Source organism: Lasioglossum baleicum, chromosome 13, assembly GCF_051020765.1.
Source record: "Lasioglossum baleicum chromosome 13, iyLasBale1, whole genome shotgun sequence".
In the NCBI taxonomy this organism is placed as follows: Eukaryota; Metazoa; Arthropoda; class Insecta; order Hymenoptera; family Halictidae; genus Lasioglossum; species Lasioglossum baleicum.
Window position 1 is genome coordinate 8,899,452 of NC_134941.1, and position 17,372 is coordinate 8,916,823.

The 17,372-nt window shown below is 38.4% G+C and overlaps 4 protein-coding genes across 12 annotated transcripts; 2 read left to right on the forward strand and 2 right to left on the reverse strand.

Moving 5' to 3' along the window:
- The first annotated feature begins 540 nt into the window (after positions 1-540).
- On the forward strand, positions 541-4,226 carry Eif3b (eukaryotic translation initiation factor 3 subunit B). 2 transcript variants are annotated; one of them, XM_076437331.1, is made up of 11 exons: positions 541-867; positions 1,097-1,292; positions 1,443-1,755; positions 1,841-2,197; positions 2,272-2,414; positions 2,484-2,619; positions 2,714-2,909; positions 2,988-3,168; positions 3,297-3,537; positions 3,610-3,718; positions 3,800-4,226. In XM_076437331.1, the coding sequence occupies exons 1-11, from the start codon at positions 732-734 to the stop codon at positions 3,898-3,900; spliced, it is 2,109 nt and encodes a 702-aa protein (XP_076293446.1). In that variant the 5' UTR covers positions 541-731; the 3' UTR covers positions 3,901-4,226. The 2 variants fall into 2 exon arrangements, with proteins under 2 accessions (XP_076293446.1, XP_076293445.1); XM_076437330.1 differs by having other exon boundaries at positions 545-867; positions 2,702-2,909.
- Positions 4,227-4,380: 154 nt separating this feature from the next.
- On the reverse strand, positions 4,381-8,624 carry Pgs1 (Phosphatidylglycerophosphate synthase 1). Of its 3 annotated transcripts, none has more exons than XM_076437339.1 (8): positions 7,229-8,624; positions 6,339-6,531; positions 6,144-6,266; positions 5,792-6,069; positions 5,435-5,709; positions 5,107-5,343; positions 4,826-5,035; positions 4,381-4,741 (listed from the first exon to the last, which is right to left on the reverse strand). In XM_076437339.1, the coding sequence occupies exons 1-8, from the start codon at positions 7,258-7,260 to the stop codon at positions 4,539-4,541; spliced, it is 1,551 nt and encodes a 516-aa protein (XP_076293454.1). In that variant the 5' UTR covers positions 7,261-8,624; the 3' UTR covers positions 4,381-4,538. The 3 variants fall into 3 exon arrangements, with proteins under 3 accessions (XP_076293454.1, XP_076293453.1, XP_076293455.1); XM_076437338.1 differs by having other exon boundaries at positions 5,792-6,065; positions 6,140-6,266; XM_076437340.1 differs by lacking the exon at positions 7,229-8,624 and adding an exon at positions 6,870-7,210 and having other exon boundaries at positions 5,792-6,065; positions 6,140-6,266.
- Positions 8,625-8,944: 320 nt separating this feature from the next.
- On the forward strand, positions 8,945-10,432 carry Cox17 (Cytochrome c oxidase copper chaperone COX17). 2 transcript variants are annotated; one of them, XM_076437353.1, is made up of 3 exons: positions 8,945-9,238; positions 9,450-9,540; positions 9,718-10,432. In XM_076437353.1, exons 1-2 carry the CDS (start codon positions 9,117-9,119, stop codon positions 9,532-9,534), a joined length of 207 nt encoding a protein of 68 aa, XP_076293468.1. In that variant the 5' UTR covers positions 8,945-9,116; the 3' UTR covers positions 9,535-9,540; positions 9,718-10,432. The 2 variants fall into 2 exon arrangements, with proteins under 2 accessions (XP_076293468.1, XP_076293467.1); XM_076437352.1 differs by having other exon boundaries at positions 8,947-9,238; positions 9,450-10,432.
- Positions 10,133-15,825, reverse strand: LOC143215300 (zinc finger-containing ubiquitin peptidase 1). 5 transcript variants are annotated; one of them, XM_076437335.1, is made up of 9 exons: positions 15,055-15,825; positions 14,308-14,543; positions 13,445-13,692; positions 13,066-13,369; positions 12,565-12,992; positions 12,085-12,487; positions 11,886-12,013; positions 11,586-11,809; positions 10,133-11,491 (listed from the first exon to the last, which is right to left on the reverse strand). In XM_076437335.1, exons 2-9 carry the CDS (start codon positions 14,511-14,513, stop codon positions 11,447-11,449), a joined length of 1,986 nt encoding a protein of 661 aa, XP_076293450.1. In that variant the 5' UTR covers positions 14,514-14,543; positions 15,055-15,825; the 3' UTR covers positions 10,133-11,446. The 5 variants fall into 5 exon arrangements, with proteins under 5 accessions (XP_076293450.1, XP_076293449.1, XP_076293451.1 ...); XM_076437334.1 differs by having other exon boundaries at positions 14,624-15,825; XM_076437336.1 differs by having other exon boundaries at positions 12,568-12,992; positions 15,484-15,824.
- Between the last annotated feature and the right edge of the window lie 1,547 nt (positions 15,826-17,372).

A 17,372-nucleotide genomic window follows, 5' to 3' on the forward strand; every position in this document is an offset into this window, starting at 1 on the left:
TATCCAACCTTCACCTGTTAAGAAAGATAGTTTCTTTAATTTAGACTTCTAGTATAATAGTTTACTCCGTTCTAATAAAGGTATTAGAACCTCATACAAAAATATAGAAATACATATTTTCACTAACTCGTTCCGCATAATCATTCATAGATGGATATTAATATTTTAAGTATTATAAGACTATAATTTGTTAATAAATAAATTAATATATATAAATCTGCAAAATGCAAAGGTGACTACGCGAACTGTGAACTTCGTACAATAATGAACATCAGGGCTGACAACGTTTTACATTTAAACTCGCAAGTAGAAAGCACATGTGCCCAAACACGTTGCGACTATACAGCAGCTTTCATTATAATATCTTATCTCTATTATCTCAAAACGTTTAATTACTGTAATCAATTCTTGCCTAGACGATTGAAATCATTATAACATATGTAAGAATTCTATTCGATTCTTTTTCTCAGTACATTTACAGCCCCGCCATTGACCAATATGGAAGCTATTGACTGTAATTTGCAGGAATTTCACGATCCATAGACCGATTAGGAAAAATAAAATTATCGTAATCGATACGATAAATATCAATGCGATTGCGATAACATTGACCAGCATCATTTATTGCGAATCAAATGTATATAATTTTGACCACTTCCACCTCTCAAAGTGCATAAAGGTGACCTGCTGCCACTTTCACTCGATACTCAGTGTGCTTAGAGGTTTCCATCATGGCGAAGAAGACGTTGGCGGATAAAACGCCTCAAAACGAAGATTCTGTGAAAAATAATGACGATACATCGAACGACGACGAAGAATCAAATTTTAGTGACCCTGAAGGATTTGTCGACGATATCACCGACGACGGTAAACCTGATCTTTAATGAATCAAACGAAACACAACCTGCGGTGCAGTGATTGAAGGCATGGCTACGCGTACTCGCAAATGTGGCACGCGTACATAACCTCTACAATCACGAGTACTTTGCTTCTCTTTCATCGAAATTCGTTAGAATGTAGCACACACATTGCAATATAATGCCTCTTCGTAGAATATGAACAGAAAAAAATGTGTTTATGCTTTTTACATTTGTAGAACTCCTTGGTGACATATTGAAGCTAAAACCATCTGAGACAGATGGAGTGGAATCGGTAATTGTCATTGACGGTGTTCCTCAAGTTGAACCTGAAAGATTAGAAAAACTTCAATCGGTCATTAGCAAAGTCTTAGGAAAATTTGGTACGATAGTAAACCAATACTATCCTAAGAATGAAAACGGTCACACAAAAGGGTACGTTTATCTGCTTTAACATCTACAACACATATTGTCTTTTAATCTGTGTATTATGCTGTTGTTTTATTTTACGATATTGTGAAAAGTCTTATATATTGATTGGACAAACAAATACAACTCTAAATTTTTCTTTTTTTTTGATTGCAGATACACATTTCTAGAGTACAATAATCCTCTGAATGCCTTAACAGCCGCTCAATCTATAAATAATTATAAAATTGACAAGCAACACACGTTTAAAGTAAACTTGTTTACTGATTTCAAGAAGTTTGAAGAGATTTCTGAAGAGTGGGAGCCACCTAAACCACAACCGTTTAAAGCAGCAACAGATTTACATTACTATCTTTTAGAACCAGATGCTTATGATCAGTTTTGTGTACTTTGTGGTAATGGCCCAAGTGTTACTGTTCAGGTTTGGCAGAACTCTGCTCCAGAACCAACATTGCTTGAAGAACGTTCTGTAAGATATTGTTTGTTTAGCCTTATGATATGAATTGTGAATTGAATTGTCCATTTTGTGTACAATAATTATTTATTTTGGACAGCGTTGGACAGAGACTTATGTCAAATGGTCTCCGTTGGGAACATATTTGGCAACATTTCACAAATTGGGTGTTGCATTGTGGGGAGGTCCACAATTTTTTCAACAAGCGAAATTCAGTCAGAAGGGTGTCGAATGCATTGATTTCTCGCCTTGTGAACGTTACCTAGTGACTTACACTCCTCGAACTGATCTTGGTTCTGATCAGAAGCGACTCGTAATTTGGGACATTTTAACCGTTCAGGAAAAACGTTCGTTCCATGCAGACGGTTCTTCCGTGTGGCCCATCTTCCGATGGTCATACGATGATAAATACCTTGCTCGTATGGGCGAAGATATTTTGAGTGTTTATGAAACACCGGTATGCTTTCCATTTTTAGTACTGTACACGACACAGTTATTCGAATTATTATTAATTGACTCATAAACTTTCAGTCATTTGGATTGTTAGATAAAAAAAGTATAAAGATTCCTGGAATCAGAGATTTCAGTTGGTCACCAACAGATAACATTCTTGCCTACTGGGTACCAGAGGACAAAGATGTACCAGCTAGAGTGACTCTCCTCGAAATTCCAAAGTAATAACTTTGATAGATTTAGCATGCATTCGTACCTTCGTACAAACATTAATGATGATTTTATTTCAGTCGTAATGAAATACGTAACAAGAATTTGTTTAACGTAGCCGACTGTAAGATTTACTGGCAAAAGTCTGGAGATTATCTCTGCGTGAAAGTAGACCGTTTCGCCAAACGCAAGGAAAAAACCGAGCAGAAGTATACGGTACTTATACTATTTTTTTTTCTTTTTTTTACCAATACAATTTCTGAAAAACTGTTTATTGTATATGCATAATCATTTAAAGGTTTATTACCAGGGTATGTCGTATAATTTTGAAATTTTCCATATGCGAGAAAAAGAAATCCCTGTCGACAGTGTTGAAATAAAAGAACCAATCCATGCATTTGCTTGGGAACCTGTTGGATGTAAATTCGCTATTATTCATGGCGAAATTCCAAGTGTAAATGTCAGTTTTTATGAAGTGCGGTACGGCCATCAGCCGGCACTTCTCAGTAAGTCTCATGAATTGTTAAACAGTTAATAACATAACAAAGGGTATTGTATGTATAAATATGTGATTCATATAACAGAGAAATTGGAGAAGAAAGCCTGCAACCATTTGTTCTGGTCACCTTCCGGACAATTTATTGTTCTCGCGGGATTGACAACCATGGCAGGTGCTTTGGAGTTCATTGACACTAACGATTTTACTATCATGAACTCGACTGACCATTACCAAACGTCTGACGTGGAATGGGACCCTACTGGGCGGTGAGAATATATTTGAATAGATGTCTAGAAGAAGGGCGTATGTTGCATGTTGTGAAATTTACAGGAAGACGTTCATTTATGTTTGTATCACCTTCAGATATTAATGAACAAAACGATTATTGTTACAGATACGTTGTAACAGCTGTTTCTAGCTGGAAGACCAGCGTTGATAATGGATACTGGATATGGACCTTCCAGGGACGTATCTTGAAGAGAGTTAATCTTAATCAATTCAACCAACTGTTATGGCGACCGAGACCGCCAACATTGTTGACGGCAGAACAAATTAAAGAAATTAAGAAGAACTTAAAGAAATATTCTGCTCAATTCGAGAGCAAAGATCGCATGCGATTAACGCGTGCTTCGAAGGTATTTAATTAAAGAAAAGCGGTACATATCTATAATTTGTAGAACAAGTTTACGAATTAAATTATTTTGTAGGAATTGATTGAGAAACGATGTGCGGCCATGAAGTCATTCGAAGAATATAGATCGCTACGCATACAAGAATGGAACAACCAAAAGAAACGACGTTTAGAATTACGTAATAGTACGTAACAAAATAATCTTTCCAGCTTTAAGTTCGAGTAATTAATATGTGTAATATCAAAAATATTTTTTCTTTCTCCAGATATCGATACCGATGAATTAGATTCTGATTCGAAGAATGTGGAGGAAGAAGTAATCGAATTTTTCGTCAAGGAAGAGACATTCGTTATCGACGACAAATAAAAATTTTGTGGAAGAAACTTTCCTCTATCTGCCATTTTTGGAAATCTCTAGTGCAAAACCGATTCAATCATTTGTGCAAAGTGTCATCGAAACAGTAATCTTCTGGGGTCGCGTGAACCGCGACTCTCAATAGTGGACAATGACTATTCCAAGTGGTTACGAACAGTTTTTCTTATATTACTTCTGCAGTTTAATTCGAATAATTTCTATCGTATCGACGTTTCGTATAAAACGCCGCAATCATAGTACTATAAAGTTTTATCACGTTCCATACAGGATAGTATGTCAATCAGCAAATAATTATTATCAGTATAACCTCAGAATAATGTACTTTTTATTTATCAAACCCATATAACATGGACCGATCAAATCAATTATTTTTATTAACGGAGGGCTATCAGACATTTTATTTATATTTTTTCACTAATTTTAAACACTGTACATTTATATAAAAAAAGGCTATATAAATCAATAATCCGATTGTGAATGGTTCTTATTTATATCTTTATTTTATACAGTCAACGTATTTCGTCATCCAGGGAGTATTATAAACTCGTATAAATTAACTTCTTCTTTTACATAATTTAAATACAGTTTCAATTGGGTACAGTAACCATTCTGCACATACAACATATTATTCAAAAATAATATTTAAATAGAACTACCGCGGCGCATACCCAAGACGGAGGAATCCTATCCTGCTCCGAAAATGTTCTCTTTGTTACTGGTCTTGCAGATGCAAATAACCGTTCGTATTCTTTTTGTAATTCATTCTGTAAAGTCTGGTTTTTTGTCATCACAGCAATTTGAGTTTCCAAATCTTTGCTTACCGATCTGTAACCTGAAATCAATATTCTTCCAGTAATTCGAAGACATTTATATGTTATGTTATACATCATGTATTTCTTTTAACTATGATCTTTACCAAAATTTGGCGATCCAATGAGGGTAAGATTCGGTTTTTCTTGTCCAGGCAACGAATACCATAATCCTTTCGCGTGATATGTCCATCCAGGTTTTATAAATTCCCACAATTTAATCCTATTTTCTTGACCCATGTTAGAACAACGCTTAATGAACGATTCTTCTATTTTTGTATAGGCTGCCGGAATACCGCCAGCAACACCTTTTGCAGCTAAACATGATATATAGAATCTGTTTTAAGATCGAGAAATCGAATTTTTTATCTATACTGATTCAACTTACAGAAAAAACCATTGGCAGTTGGATGTGCTGTCAGAAGATGACATGTTCCTTGACAATCCTTAAATAAAGCATCGCTATATTCCGAAGTCAAATTAAAGTAGCCTGTCGCTAGTCTAAGTATTGCACCGGGTTGTGCTGTTTGTAAAAGTTTTAATGTTATCTGACTGTCGTGGTATATATTTAACTGACCCATTTGTATCAACGGGAAAATCCACGTATCCGCGTCGGAATTGTTGGCTGTCGAGATAATTTTCATTAACATTTTGTCTCAAACAATTTATACTTACATACATATATACATATATGTTTATAATAAAATTTTACATACATATTTTTTCAACATCGGAACGTTTCTCTAATTCCCTCTGGAAAAGAGTTTTCACACTGTGTGCGGCTTCTTCAATAAATTTTATTGGTTTGTCTTTAAAGGGGTGAGCATTTGCGGTAGAATTTAATACTGTTGTACCATCTGGTCGAAGGAGAAAACTAAATTCTCCTACTTTTTCAATTAGTTCGCTGTAAAAATCACAAAGCTCTTTGCAGTCCCTGATCACAAAATAACGATCTTGTCTGTTCGTAAAGTAATCATTACTAAGATTAGCACTGAAAAGAGTGAAATTATATTTCAGTTTGTGCACGGTAGAGTAGCCTTGTCCGAAATTAAAAATTTGTTTTGATTATTCACCCACTAATTATTAGATCGTTATCTATCATATATAATTTCATATGTTGTAATCCTACTAATTCATTGAAACGATCTGGGATGATCATCTTTAAGATACCTCGTAACTTAGGGGTGTGATACAGGAATATCTGACAGCAATGACCATATTTACCATTAAGCAAGGGTTCCAACATTTTACGCGAATTTAATTTACCTCTAGATCCTCTCATGTAATCTAGCAATAGTTTAACTTCAACGTTACCATTGCTTAATTTTAAAGCTTGATCTATAGCGTCTATCTATAAAATAAGAAAACAACAACATAATCAATTATCTCTTTTTCGTTATGCTTTTAGTTGCCAAGTATACTTACTAAATCTGATTCTAATTTTCCTGTGCCTAGATATAGCGATGCAAATACTATTCTTTTCTTTGCATTTTTACATTTTTCTACAAGTGTTGAATAAAATATGCTGGGCTCGTGAATTACTGTAATCTGAAAAGGAAAATGTATTGAATGTTTTATCTGTTTATTTCATTTTTTATTTACTTCTTTCTTCGTCTTTACCTTGGAAGCATTTACAGGAAAACAAGGAGCAGCCTTGTACAACCAAGACAATGTATGAAATTCAGATTGTGCCATCTCAACTTCAAAAATTTTTTCCTCATCTAGCATCGCAATCTGTATATTTCTGACTAGAGATCCATTGTAACTCTTAAGATTTGTATTGTTACTTATTAACAGCTTCGTCGAAGGAAACCTGTATACATATAGTTGGAGTAAAAAAATGTACATTGTCATTGTATATACATTATCTAGACTAAACTTGCATTTGATATTAACAGTTTTGTATAAATAAATGATATTTAACGGAGAAGTGACCTAACAAGAACAAAAATAACTAGACACATAATAAGTACTAACCACTATTGTTATTACCCTCTTATTCATTAAATATAATTTATTTATATAGGACGTAAATATTAATTTCAATTTTTGACTGAATCACGAATATATAATAGCAGTACTTAATAAATCAAATTTAGGTACATAACAACACAAACATCTTGATTAAATATCATTAATAAACATTTTTACCTCTGTCTATTTACTTTTGCAATCCTTTGCTTCAGTTGAGTGATCAAGATTATAACAGTTACATTTATAAAATGTCAAATATCGTGTATTGAAATCGATCGTATCAACAACCTCATTTACACGTTCCCAATAAAAATTTACGTATCAACAAATGATATAATTGTCAAATATACTCTCGGGGTATTAAATTTCGTCCGAACACTTCTTGACATTTCACAAGATCAATCAAACGTTGGTAAAACGTGTGATACACCTTTTTACGTCAAACGTGCACAAGGTTAACACGCGTTTAGTTGTCTTCAAATTACTAAAATTCGATGCGACACGCATTCTATGCAACTTTTTCGGGTTTTACTCACCGTTTTAAACTTGTCCAGATCACACTATGCATGAGTAATTTTTCATATAACAAATCATCAAGAAATAAATGTTCTAAATAAATCGCAAACTAAACTCTTCCCTCGCGAATACGAAATTCAGCACGCGCAATCTCCTGGACTTCCCATGCACCATGACGATCCGAATCCACCGAATCATAGACTCATAAAGCATGACTCAATGAAAAGAGAAATTAATTCTTATATTAGAATATTCGATACATGGTACACAGCCTTAACTCTTTATTGTAATATATATCGCTTGTGCAATTATTATAAGTTATACCAAAATATAAAATTCCAAATCAACGTCCTTTCCCAGCCAACCAAAAATCTAAATTTGGTCGACCTCCTGTGCGCGCATATGCCGAGCTAGTGTCGACCGTAGGACCAGAGTTTGGACATGGGCATGAGGTCGGCATCAGGTCGGCACGAATCGGCCGAATGTGCCTTTGTGGCAGCACTGTCGCACTGATGTACCGCATGCCGAATATCGTTTTACAGGTGAAACAAACAATTCCAATGCCGCTTTTGCAAAATTCACATGTTTTTCTATAAGCGAGGGTGAAACTAATATCCTAATCGCGATATGGAGCAACAAAAAATGAGTATACACATTCGGAGCTAATATCCCGTACATTACTACCGGGCCGGTATATAAGAGAAATTGGCGAAACTCGGTCGCTTTAAAAGTTGAATATTCTTCTATTGGCCTCGGGCGTCTAGAAAAATCAGATGGACAGTACTTATCGAGTACTGCCATTCGCGCGGAGATGATAAAATCATTTTTATTTATCATCTTTAAAATATAAGTGTATTCAATTAGTTGAAATTGAACTGTAAAGAAAATTGTACGGCAATGCAAATTTTAGATTATGTCTCTTGCAATCGATGCAGACAATTTTTATTTCGCATAAAGATCCGCAGTCTAGGAAAAATAACAAATGTGAGAAATAAATAAAATTTGTATTTTTTTTTTCGCCAATTTCTCTTATATACCGGCCCGGTAGTAATGTACGGGATATTAGCTCCGAATGTGTATACTCATTTTTTGTTGCTCCATATCGCGATTAGGATATTAGTTTCACCCTCGCTTATAGAAAAACATGTGAATTTTGCAAAAGCGGCATTGGAATTGTTTGTTTCACCTGTAAAACGATATTCGGCATGCGGTACATCAGTGCGACAGTGCTGCCACAAAGGCACATTCGGCCGATTCGTGCCGACCTGATGCCGACCTCATGCCCATGTCCAAACCCTGGTCCTACGGTCGTCCAAAATTAAGCCAATCGGGACTTGAGCACCTCCGAGCGTAGATTGGACAATGATTTGCCGATCTGTGCCCTAGGCACGGCTTGCCCAAGGCACGCCTGGTTAGCTGGGTTAGTTTCCAATGCACACATATATTTACACTGTGCAATCACAGACGAGGTATAGTATTGTAAAATGAAAATTTGACTGCATCAATTGCAAGAAATATATTTTTGATGAATTTAAATTCTCAAATTCTTTTTCAGGTTTTTTCATCCTGGAACCAGACAGCTAGAATCCCATTACCATTTCTGTGTCACATCCTACCATATCGGTCGGAACTAATATTACACAGAGACTGTATTTCATCTGTGCCACCAGAGAACTCTCTGGTGCCACCGATTTCTGTATTGATCTTCCTAACTATATAAAGGCAGTCTCCTCGTTTCATCTTCGATACTTCGATTTCGATATCATTCGATATTTCTATGTCAGTTTGTGTTGGTTTGTGTCAGTGTCGTGCACACATGCTGACTCAGTTGACTGCATAGTGAATCTGATGTAGTATTACCAGGTATTACTGTATATTTTACACGAATTAAATTTATATAGAATAACAATGGGTAACAGTAGTCAGAAGCCGGCTGAAACAAGTGCACCAGCCACGAATGCAGAAAAATCCGATAAACCACTAAAGCCATGTTGTGCTTGTCCTGAAACGAAGAAAATTAGAGACGAATGGTACGCACACGACCGATTTCAATTTCAACATTTTCGAATATTACATCATGACATGTTATTATAATAATAAGAAAATCTTTCACGGTAATCCTACATTTAATACGAAAAGTTTCGAAGCAATCGATTTTCTTATGTATTTTATCACTTAGTTAACCTTCTTCTGTTCTAGTTTATCATATATTTTATAACATTAAATATTTTACCTTTTCAGCATTATCACTAAAGGCGAAGAGAATTGTGGGCATTTGATAGAAGCACATAAAGCCTGTATGCGAGCCTTGGGATTTAATATATAAGTTTATGTAAATAGTCATACTAAAGAAAATTTATAATAAATGCTAAGGTTGTAGATATTGAAGTGACTTTCTGTGATTAATTTAGTACTTATCAAAATGAAAATATTATTCTGAATATTTTCCATAATAAATACAGTATTTAATTTCTATCAAATCTGTGGCTTATATTTTGTTTTTTTGTAGAATAATGCGAACAAAGAAGTGTAAATGTGGAAAACTACTTTGATTGTAGTAAAATTTGGTATATAGAACAATTAGTCATGCTTTGGGAATTCTAACAAAGCATATATTTTAATTTGACATGTGGTTAATACGAAGTTTCTTTTTTTACACTTGCGTAACAATTCCACAGCTTGATTTGCCTGAACACTCCAAAACGATAAACATATCCTTAATCCGCATACATCAAAATACAATACAGGCATTAATAATCTTCTTATATCTTTGCTGTCAGTTGTAATTATTGCATCTGGTCCTACTGAGCAGAAAGACAAATTTTTCTTCAGATTAAAGCTATGAAATCATAATACAACATTTTTGTAATGAAACATCAAACTTTCCAATGGTCTCAAATATTTCTTCAACTATAACGAATAGATCTTATGTATATATATATATATAATATATCAGTACAATTTATCAGATATAATAAATATAATAATGATAGTAATCATAATAATCATTTACTCAATTACAACTCTTTCAAATAAATAAGTAACATGTAAATGGACTGTAGTTACTTCCTTTCTTCGGTCACAGCATTGCATTAAACTTACAAGCTAACGTACGGGTAGCCTTAAATTAATTGAATAATTAAATATAATATGTATAATTAGTATGAAAGTAGTTGTACTTTATGTATCAGTGAGTGAAATGTAATAGTAACGAAGACTGTGCAAGTATGTGTTTATGTATATATAGATAAACATATATTTAATATGTATATATATATAGAAATACATTGTCCATTCTTGTAGACACCCCAGAAATATGAAAAAGCAACAGATAACGAAAATATATCTCAAGGAATAGCTTTTGCTCGTAACGATATATATATAAAAGTTTTTCATCGTAGTGCGCGTCATTATTTGTTATTGGTATTTCCTTTGTTTTCATTGACTAAATTGACAACATTTTGACAACAGAGTTTATTAAAAATGTAGAGTACAGGTGAGAGAAGGTAAGCGCGGAGACAATGTTGCTTTCTGCAATGTATCGACCTTATGGAGTGCCTTCAAAAATATTTATAATTGATTAGCGTAAAATCGATAACAGCATCACAGCTACGAAAGAGTCTTGTTTCCCAAGCTCTGCCATGGCTTTTTTCGCTGATGCAACCGACTGGCATAGGACGATTGGTCGACTAAAACTTAGCACAGCCCGTTCGGTGCGACGAAAATTGAGCAGAACATTGTGGACAAGAAATGGCGATCGAATTAACTTTATCCATTAGATACTCCGTCACTGAAACTTTCTTTTCTTTTTCTCAAGCACACATCGTAATATAGTATTTCCAGAGCTGAGCGTGGACTTAAAAAGAAAAAGAAGAGGATCAATACGCGCGACATTTAAACACACATGTTTCTTTAGAAATTACAACTTTTGCGACTTCTTTCTCTCTCTCTCTCTGTTTCTCTCGTTCACAATTTCGTAATTCAGCTCCAAAACTCTGAACCGCGACGCAGGCTTAGATTATACACAATTCGTGGAGCCAGTCGATTTCTGACGGCTAAGAGATGCAAGAATATATCGTTTAAATAATATTTTTGCAACTACTACAGTGGAGCAAATTCTCTTAATGATAAAACCTAGAACATTGCGGTCACGTAACTTTAAGGATGCTGGACAAAATTGGTTTGAGGCAGTCTATCATCTTTCCACAAAATTTAACTCCTTTTCGGGTCAGCAAATCTCACCTATCTTGGGGCACGCGGATCAAACGTAATACTTTGCTTTGCTGAAAAACGTCCAAACATTGTTCTTTTATTTATACGATCGGCTGCACGTGCGGTTAATTAAATGTATAAGGAACGTGGTAAATATTTTCTCACTTGGTACTCTAATTCGGTTTCCATGATACCGGTCACTGCAACGACCTGATACTGCCTCGCTTTCATCGCGGCGATCGATTTTCGGACCAAACGCATTGCACCTAGTGCGCTACTTGTACTATTAAACTGTGCCATTTGTGCTGGACTATGGCTTGGGTCAAGTACTAACATTGTTATTGAACCATCTCTCAATTGTTCTACTCCTACTATTGTTCTGCTATGTCCTGTGAATAGAAATAAAAATTTTAGAATCGAGATACAATAGAATTTTTCTACTATTTTCAATGCATGAACATTTGCCTTGATGTTGTAGATAAAGAGGTGGTTTGAAATCGTCACACCGCTGGAAATATTGTAAAACCCAATGAAACATTTCTGGATGTCCACCATCAGCGTTGGTTGGTCTATAAAAATCTACCAGCTGGCATCTGCACGTTGAAGCACATTATTATGTAATAAATATACCCTGAGAGCGAATCATAGAAATTCAAATACATACTTTATTCTCAAGCTAGATAACAATATAACTACTTCCGTGGGACCAATCCATTTCCTAGTGTTCACCAGTTTACCGCCTAGTTGTTCCGCTCCTTGAGTATCAAAACCCTGAGCCCAAGCGAACTCGATCATCTTTTGAAGTCTGGAGATAGACGGTATAGAACTTCGGAGCGGGTTTTTAGTGGAACTACCGCTACCCAGACCAGAGCTCCACGCTTTATAAACTAACTCGTTATACCCTGTATGTTGTAAAAGCGACGAAATTAACATTTGTAGATTTCTATATCCGCATCCCCAGCCCTTGTCTCCATAAGTAGTTGCATAATGATCTACAGTGGAACACATCCAGGTGCTCAACACGTTGCTACATGCTTGACTAACGGCTCGTATCTTTGAGACGAGTCCTATAGAATATTGGGACAGGAATATATAAGATATTATACTATTAAGACACAATAATGTTTGTAGAAAATGTTATTACCACGTGTGCAAGAACTGCCGTCGTCGATACCACTACTTTCGGCTACTCTAAGTTCACTCTGCCTCTCATAATAATCAGCGATCGTCATTTCACCGGAATACACAGCCCGCTGCATATTAGTGACACTTTGTTCTCTAAAATTGCCCTGATTGTCCATGCCGTACTGTGCTCTCAACATTTCAAATTCGCGTTGTTCTCGCAATTTTCTAACTTCCTTCTCACGCCTTTCCATGTCCTTTGCTAGCAGTCTGTCGGTGGACAAGTCTGGAGTTATGGGAGATGGAGTACCTTTTTTGCTAAAGTGCTCTTCGATATGCACAGTCAGCTCATCGTTGGTTTTAAACGAAGTACTAAAACAAACTGGACACGCTGGAGTGTCACTGCCAACAGTTGCCAAGTCAGACTGCGAAGCTGCACCATTTGCAGGGCTGCGTAAAGAAATTATACCTTGTAGTACGGTTTGGAGTTGGTTGTGGTACAAACGTTTAGATTTTTATATACCTCAAAATATCTTTGTGCTCTATATTAACGTGTAGCTCAAGATCAGAAGAGTTCGGGAACGAAGTGATACACAGAGGGCAGTTGAAGACACCGTCTCGAGATGGTGGAGATTCAGGTGGAAAGGATGGCGAAGTGAGATCAAAATGTTGCCGATTGATATGCTCTTCTAGCCTTAATGGACTATCAGAACTGTAGGGGCACATAGGGCACTCTTGAACTGGAAGTTTTGGTGTAGCATGGGAACGCAATTGCAGATTTAGGCCTGAGCGCAACGGAGAACCATGACCAGCTGCTCCTTCTACCACTGGAACAAAATCTTTAATCATTTTACATATTCCTTGGTACAAAACATAAAATATTTTATTAAACTTCTTGATACCATTATTGACATTCCCAGTGTTGTTATTGTTATTGTTATTATTCACATTAGAACTAGAATGATGCGGTTCCGACTTTGATGGTTCTGGTTGTGACTTAACACGTAGACTGGACGAGCTGCCCCAGCCATTTTGTAAAAGAGGTGGACGTAGAGACATGGATGGCGAAGGACCACGACATTCGTCATGCCTGTGGTCATCCACCAATGAATCGTCATCGATGAATGCCATCATGTCATTCTCTGGGGTGCTGCAACAAAAATAAGTACCATTATTATTTAAACTTGTACATTTAACCAATTTTTATAACAGATGAAGTTGAAAATATTACTTTCTATTAAGGACAGACACATCTAAAGAATATTCTGCTTCCAGGTTGCTTCTTGTCTGTTTATCATTTATCTAATTTCAGTTAATATACAATTATGTACTTTTACTTTTAGTATCTATACAAAGTACAGTTCTCGTTATTCTCATGTTTATAGTCATGACTAGTAATTAATTTCTTCTTAATACAATCATAATAACAACAGAGTTCAGAGTCTTGGTAAGATGTGATTGATTAAAGTTTTTAAATAAAAATATTGAATGATACAGATTTAATAAACATTTGTAATTTTGTAATTGGAGTTTACTCATTTTCGTCCATTCATATGTAAGAAATTTAACTATTAAAAAGGTACTGTTGTCAATAAGGATTTCCAGTAAAGAATAACAACAGCCCCATAAGGCACAAAGATAGCGACATCTAAGACTTCTTTGCCGCCATTTTCCAGGTGATCATTATAATTTAAATCCCAGATTGCGTCGACGAAAGATCACCTGAAACGAAACTCGCCGAAACAAGCAGCGGAATTGGTTATACCTCGGCGTTAAGTAGTCCAAATGAGCACTGTTAACGTGCACCAACATTTCCGTGGGCGAGATCTCGCCGAGGTCGCAGAAAGGGCAGTTCGCGGCTCCTTGAAGATGATAGAACACCATGTGTGACCTCATCTCCTCGTCGTTAAAGCCCTCGAGGCCGCAGATCTCGCACGTGTAATTCATTTCAGGTGGTTTGCTGGCCGCCATTTTTCTCGCGTGCAATCAACACTCGTCTATCTATAATGAGAACGGAAATGCACATTATTAGATTTCCACATGCACCGGAACGCTCTAATCCAATCAAGACGAAACCGTGCCTCGCGGGGCGAGAGCCTCTCTCGCATAGGGGAGGGTCAATTAGTGACCGCTCGTTCGGACGACATGGCTAAAAAGCGCACAACACAGAGTCCGGAAAGGAAAGAACGATGCACTTGGTGCATAGTTTGCACCCTTCGGAGGAGAGAGCACAACGGGGTGGCCAGCTGACCAAAACGAGGCGACTCGCACGGGTGCATCGGGAACGCACCGCCGTGTATTTTTCTCGAAGAATCGATAATTGAATTCAGGGTCGCGTGGAGGTGTCCGCGATCCCACTCCGTCGGGGTTTCTCGCGTGCGATTCACGGAATATCAACAGAGATGACGAAGAGAACAAGATGCATCGGGACGGATTATCCACGGTGCGGGTGGCTGTTCCGCGTTGCAATGGAGGATGTTCCCAGAGGAGAATGCAACTGCGACCCTCTCACCTCTTCGGGTTTGGCCGTGCTCGAATCGCGAGACAATCAATGCGTCCCCGACGACGCGGATCTCATTATTATTTTGTCCTCCGACAGGGAGCTTCGATCGGATGGGCCGTGAGACGACGATAGCGACGTCGACGACGAGCACGGCTACGAACAGAGGGTGCAAGAGCGTTAATGCAGCTGCCGCCGCGTGCACTCTCGTTCACGTTGTCGTTGTCGTTCTCGTCGACGAGGAGGTCGCGTGCCTTCCCGCTTGGCCACCCTCGGGAAAACTAGGCCATGCAGTGGACTTGAAGAGGAACCGAGTGCACACACATCGGGTTGCTGGGTTGGGTTGACCCATTTAGGAAGCCGTGCGCCCTCGACTCGCGTTTTCTCTCTGTATCGAGCCTCCTCTCTTTTTCCATAGATTCGGCCAACATCGCCACTCACCGGATTTAATATCTGTTTCTCTCTCTCCCTCTCTTTCCCTCTGGCTTCGTAGCCATCGACCAGAGAAGACCCCGTGCGTGCCTGTCGCCGACAACACCGATGCTTTTTCCTAGTCGACGACCACAGCCTAGGCGTCCGTGCAGGCCGGGCTGCCTAACACGGCGCCTCGTTTGCCTCCATATGGACACCGACAATCCACCCCGACACTTTCGCGGAAAGAGTTTCCCGTTCCGCCGCGCCGCCCCACTGTCTGACGACCCTCCACCACTCGTCGACACCGCTGTTAGGAGGGTTGCGCGTACACGGCGGACCTTGTCGAAGGCGCTACCGTCGCGTCGCACACGCTCTTTCGAACTATACTACGCGATTGCTGGACAAAACCCAACGTTTCGCTTGCCGAAAGAAGGTCGTTTCACACACAAAAGCACGACAATATAATTCCCGTGTTTCAGACTGTAGAAGTATGTAAACTTATTTTCCAAATCCTGCCAGTTGATAGTAACTAATTTTTCAATATTTTTAGAAAATCATGTTCGATCCCTCTACTCGTGAGGAAGTACCATTGGCATTAGTTTCCGCCAATTAAATTTTAGATTTCATCCAGCTAGCGCACACTATTCCGAAAACTGCACATCATCTCTATGATTATCTCTATGAAATAAATCGCAGTTTTTTTAATTTTTCATTTCACCGAATTAGCATAAACAATTCGGAGCCTAGTGCTTCGTCCTGCCCCTGGCAACCCTCTTTGCATCGGTCGGTAGACGCCGCAAAACTTTGTGTAGCTTTTGGCCGGTCGGTTTTCCGTTTGACTTCATCGGCGACCCTTCGTCACGAACGATTGACGCCGGAAGGGTAGCATGGCTTATAACGTGAATCTTTCACGGGACTCCTGATCGAAGATAGTTCCGTGAAACTCTCCCCGCCGCATCCTTTCTTTTTCCCCACCCGAAGAAAACGCTGTGAAGCGGGACAACGCGTAGCTTGATTAGATCTCTCGGCGACGGAAATCTCTCGGCGCGCTAGGCGAAGCGAATTTTCAAGAGAACAAATGGCGCATATATCAGCCCGGGATGACAATGCGCTCAATGGAGGCACCTTTAGCGCGCAGACTCGCGATATTTGAATCTTATTTATGAGAGCCGGCGCGAGTTTCCGGGTTACCGGGAGGCCGCCTTTTCTGGCGTTTACGCGTTGCTAACAGGCCGACCGTATAAACACTCGTTCGCGAAGAGGTAGCCAGGCGACTAAAACGCGATCGAAGCTATCGGGAATCTCGAACGGGGTCGGCCGAAGCCTGTGATCAAGGAAATTCGCTTTAATAGCCGCGGAACGCGTGAGGATCGTCCATAGTCTTCGTCTTCGTTGTCGCTTGCTCGCTCGCTGACCTTTCCAAGCGAAACGTTTTCTCCCGCTGCGGCGCGCGGCTTCGTGGAAAGTCTCTCTCTAACGTCTAATTTTTCGAGGCGCGTTTATTGCCGCCTCGTTGCGTCCCAATTTCGCTCATTGCGTTCCCATTGTCCTCGTACAAAAGCAGTTTTCCATAATGACAAGTCGGCGAGCGCGGACAGCATCGACTGCATTATCCAAATTGCAGAACGCGAGGAGCATTGATGCGGGTTAATCTGTTCTCGTTGCGGTGGCCGCGTGTGTGAGTCACTGCTCGAATCGATTGGCCCACTGTGTCCTGCTTCCGACTGGAAAATTATCTAAACATATTTGTCAGGATTTAGTTAAAACAACTGCACCAGGACATTTTACACGAATACTGATCATTCAACTGCTATAAGATTTGACTTGTGCGTCTAGGCCACGAAACGCTGCGTCTTGTCACGTCCGACAGTAAATTCGTGAAAAATTGGACACTACGGCCTGCATAGTCTTTGCGA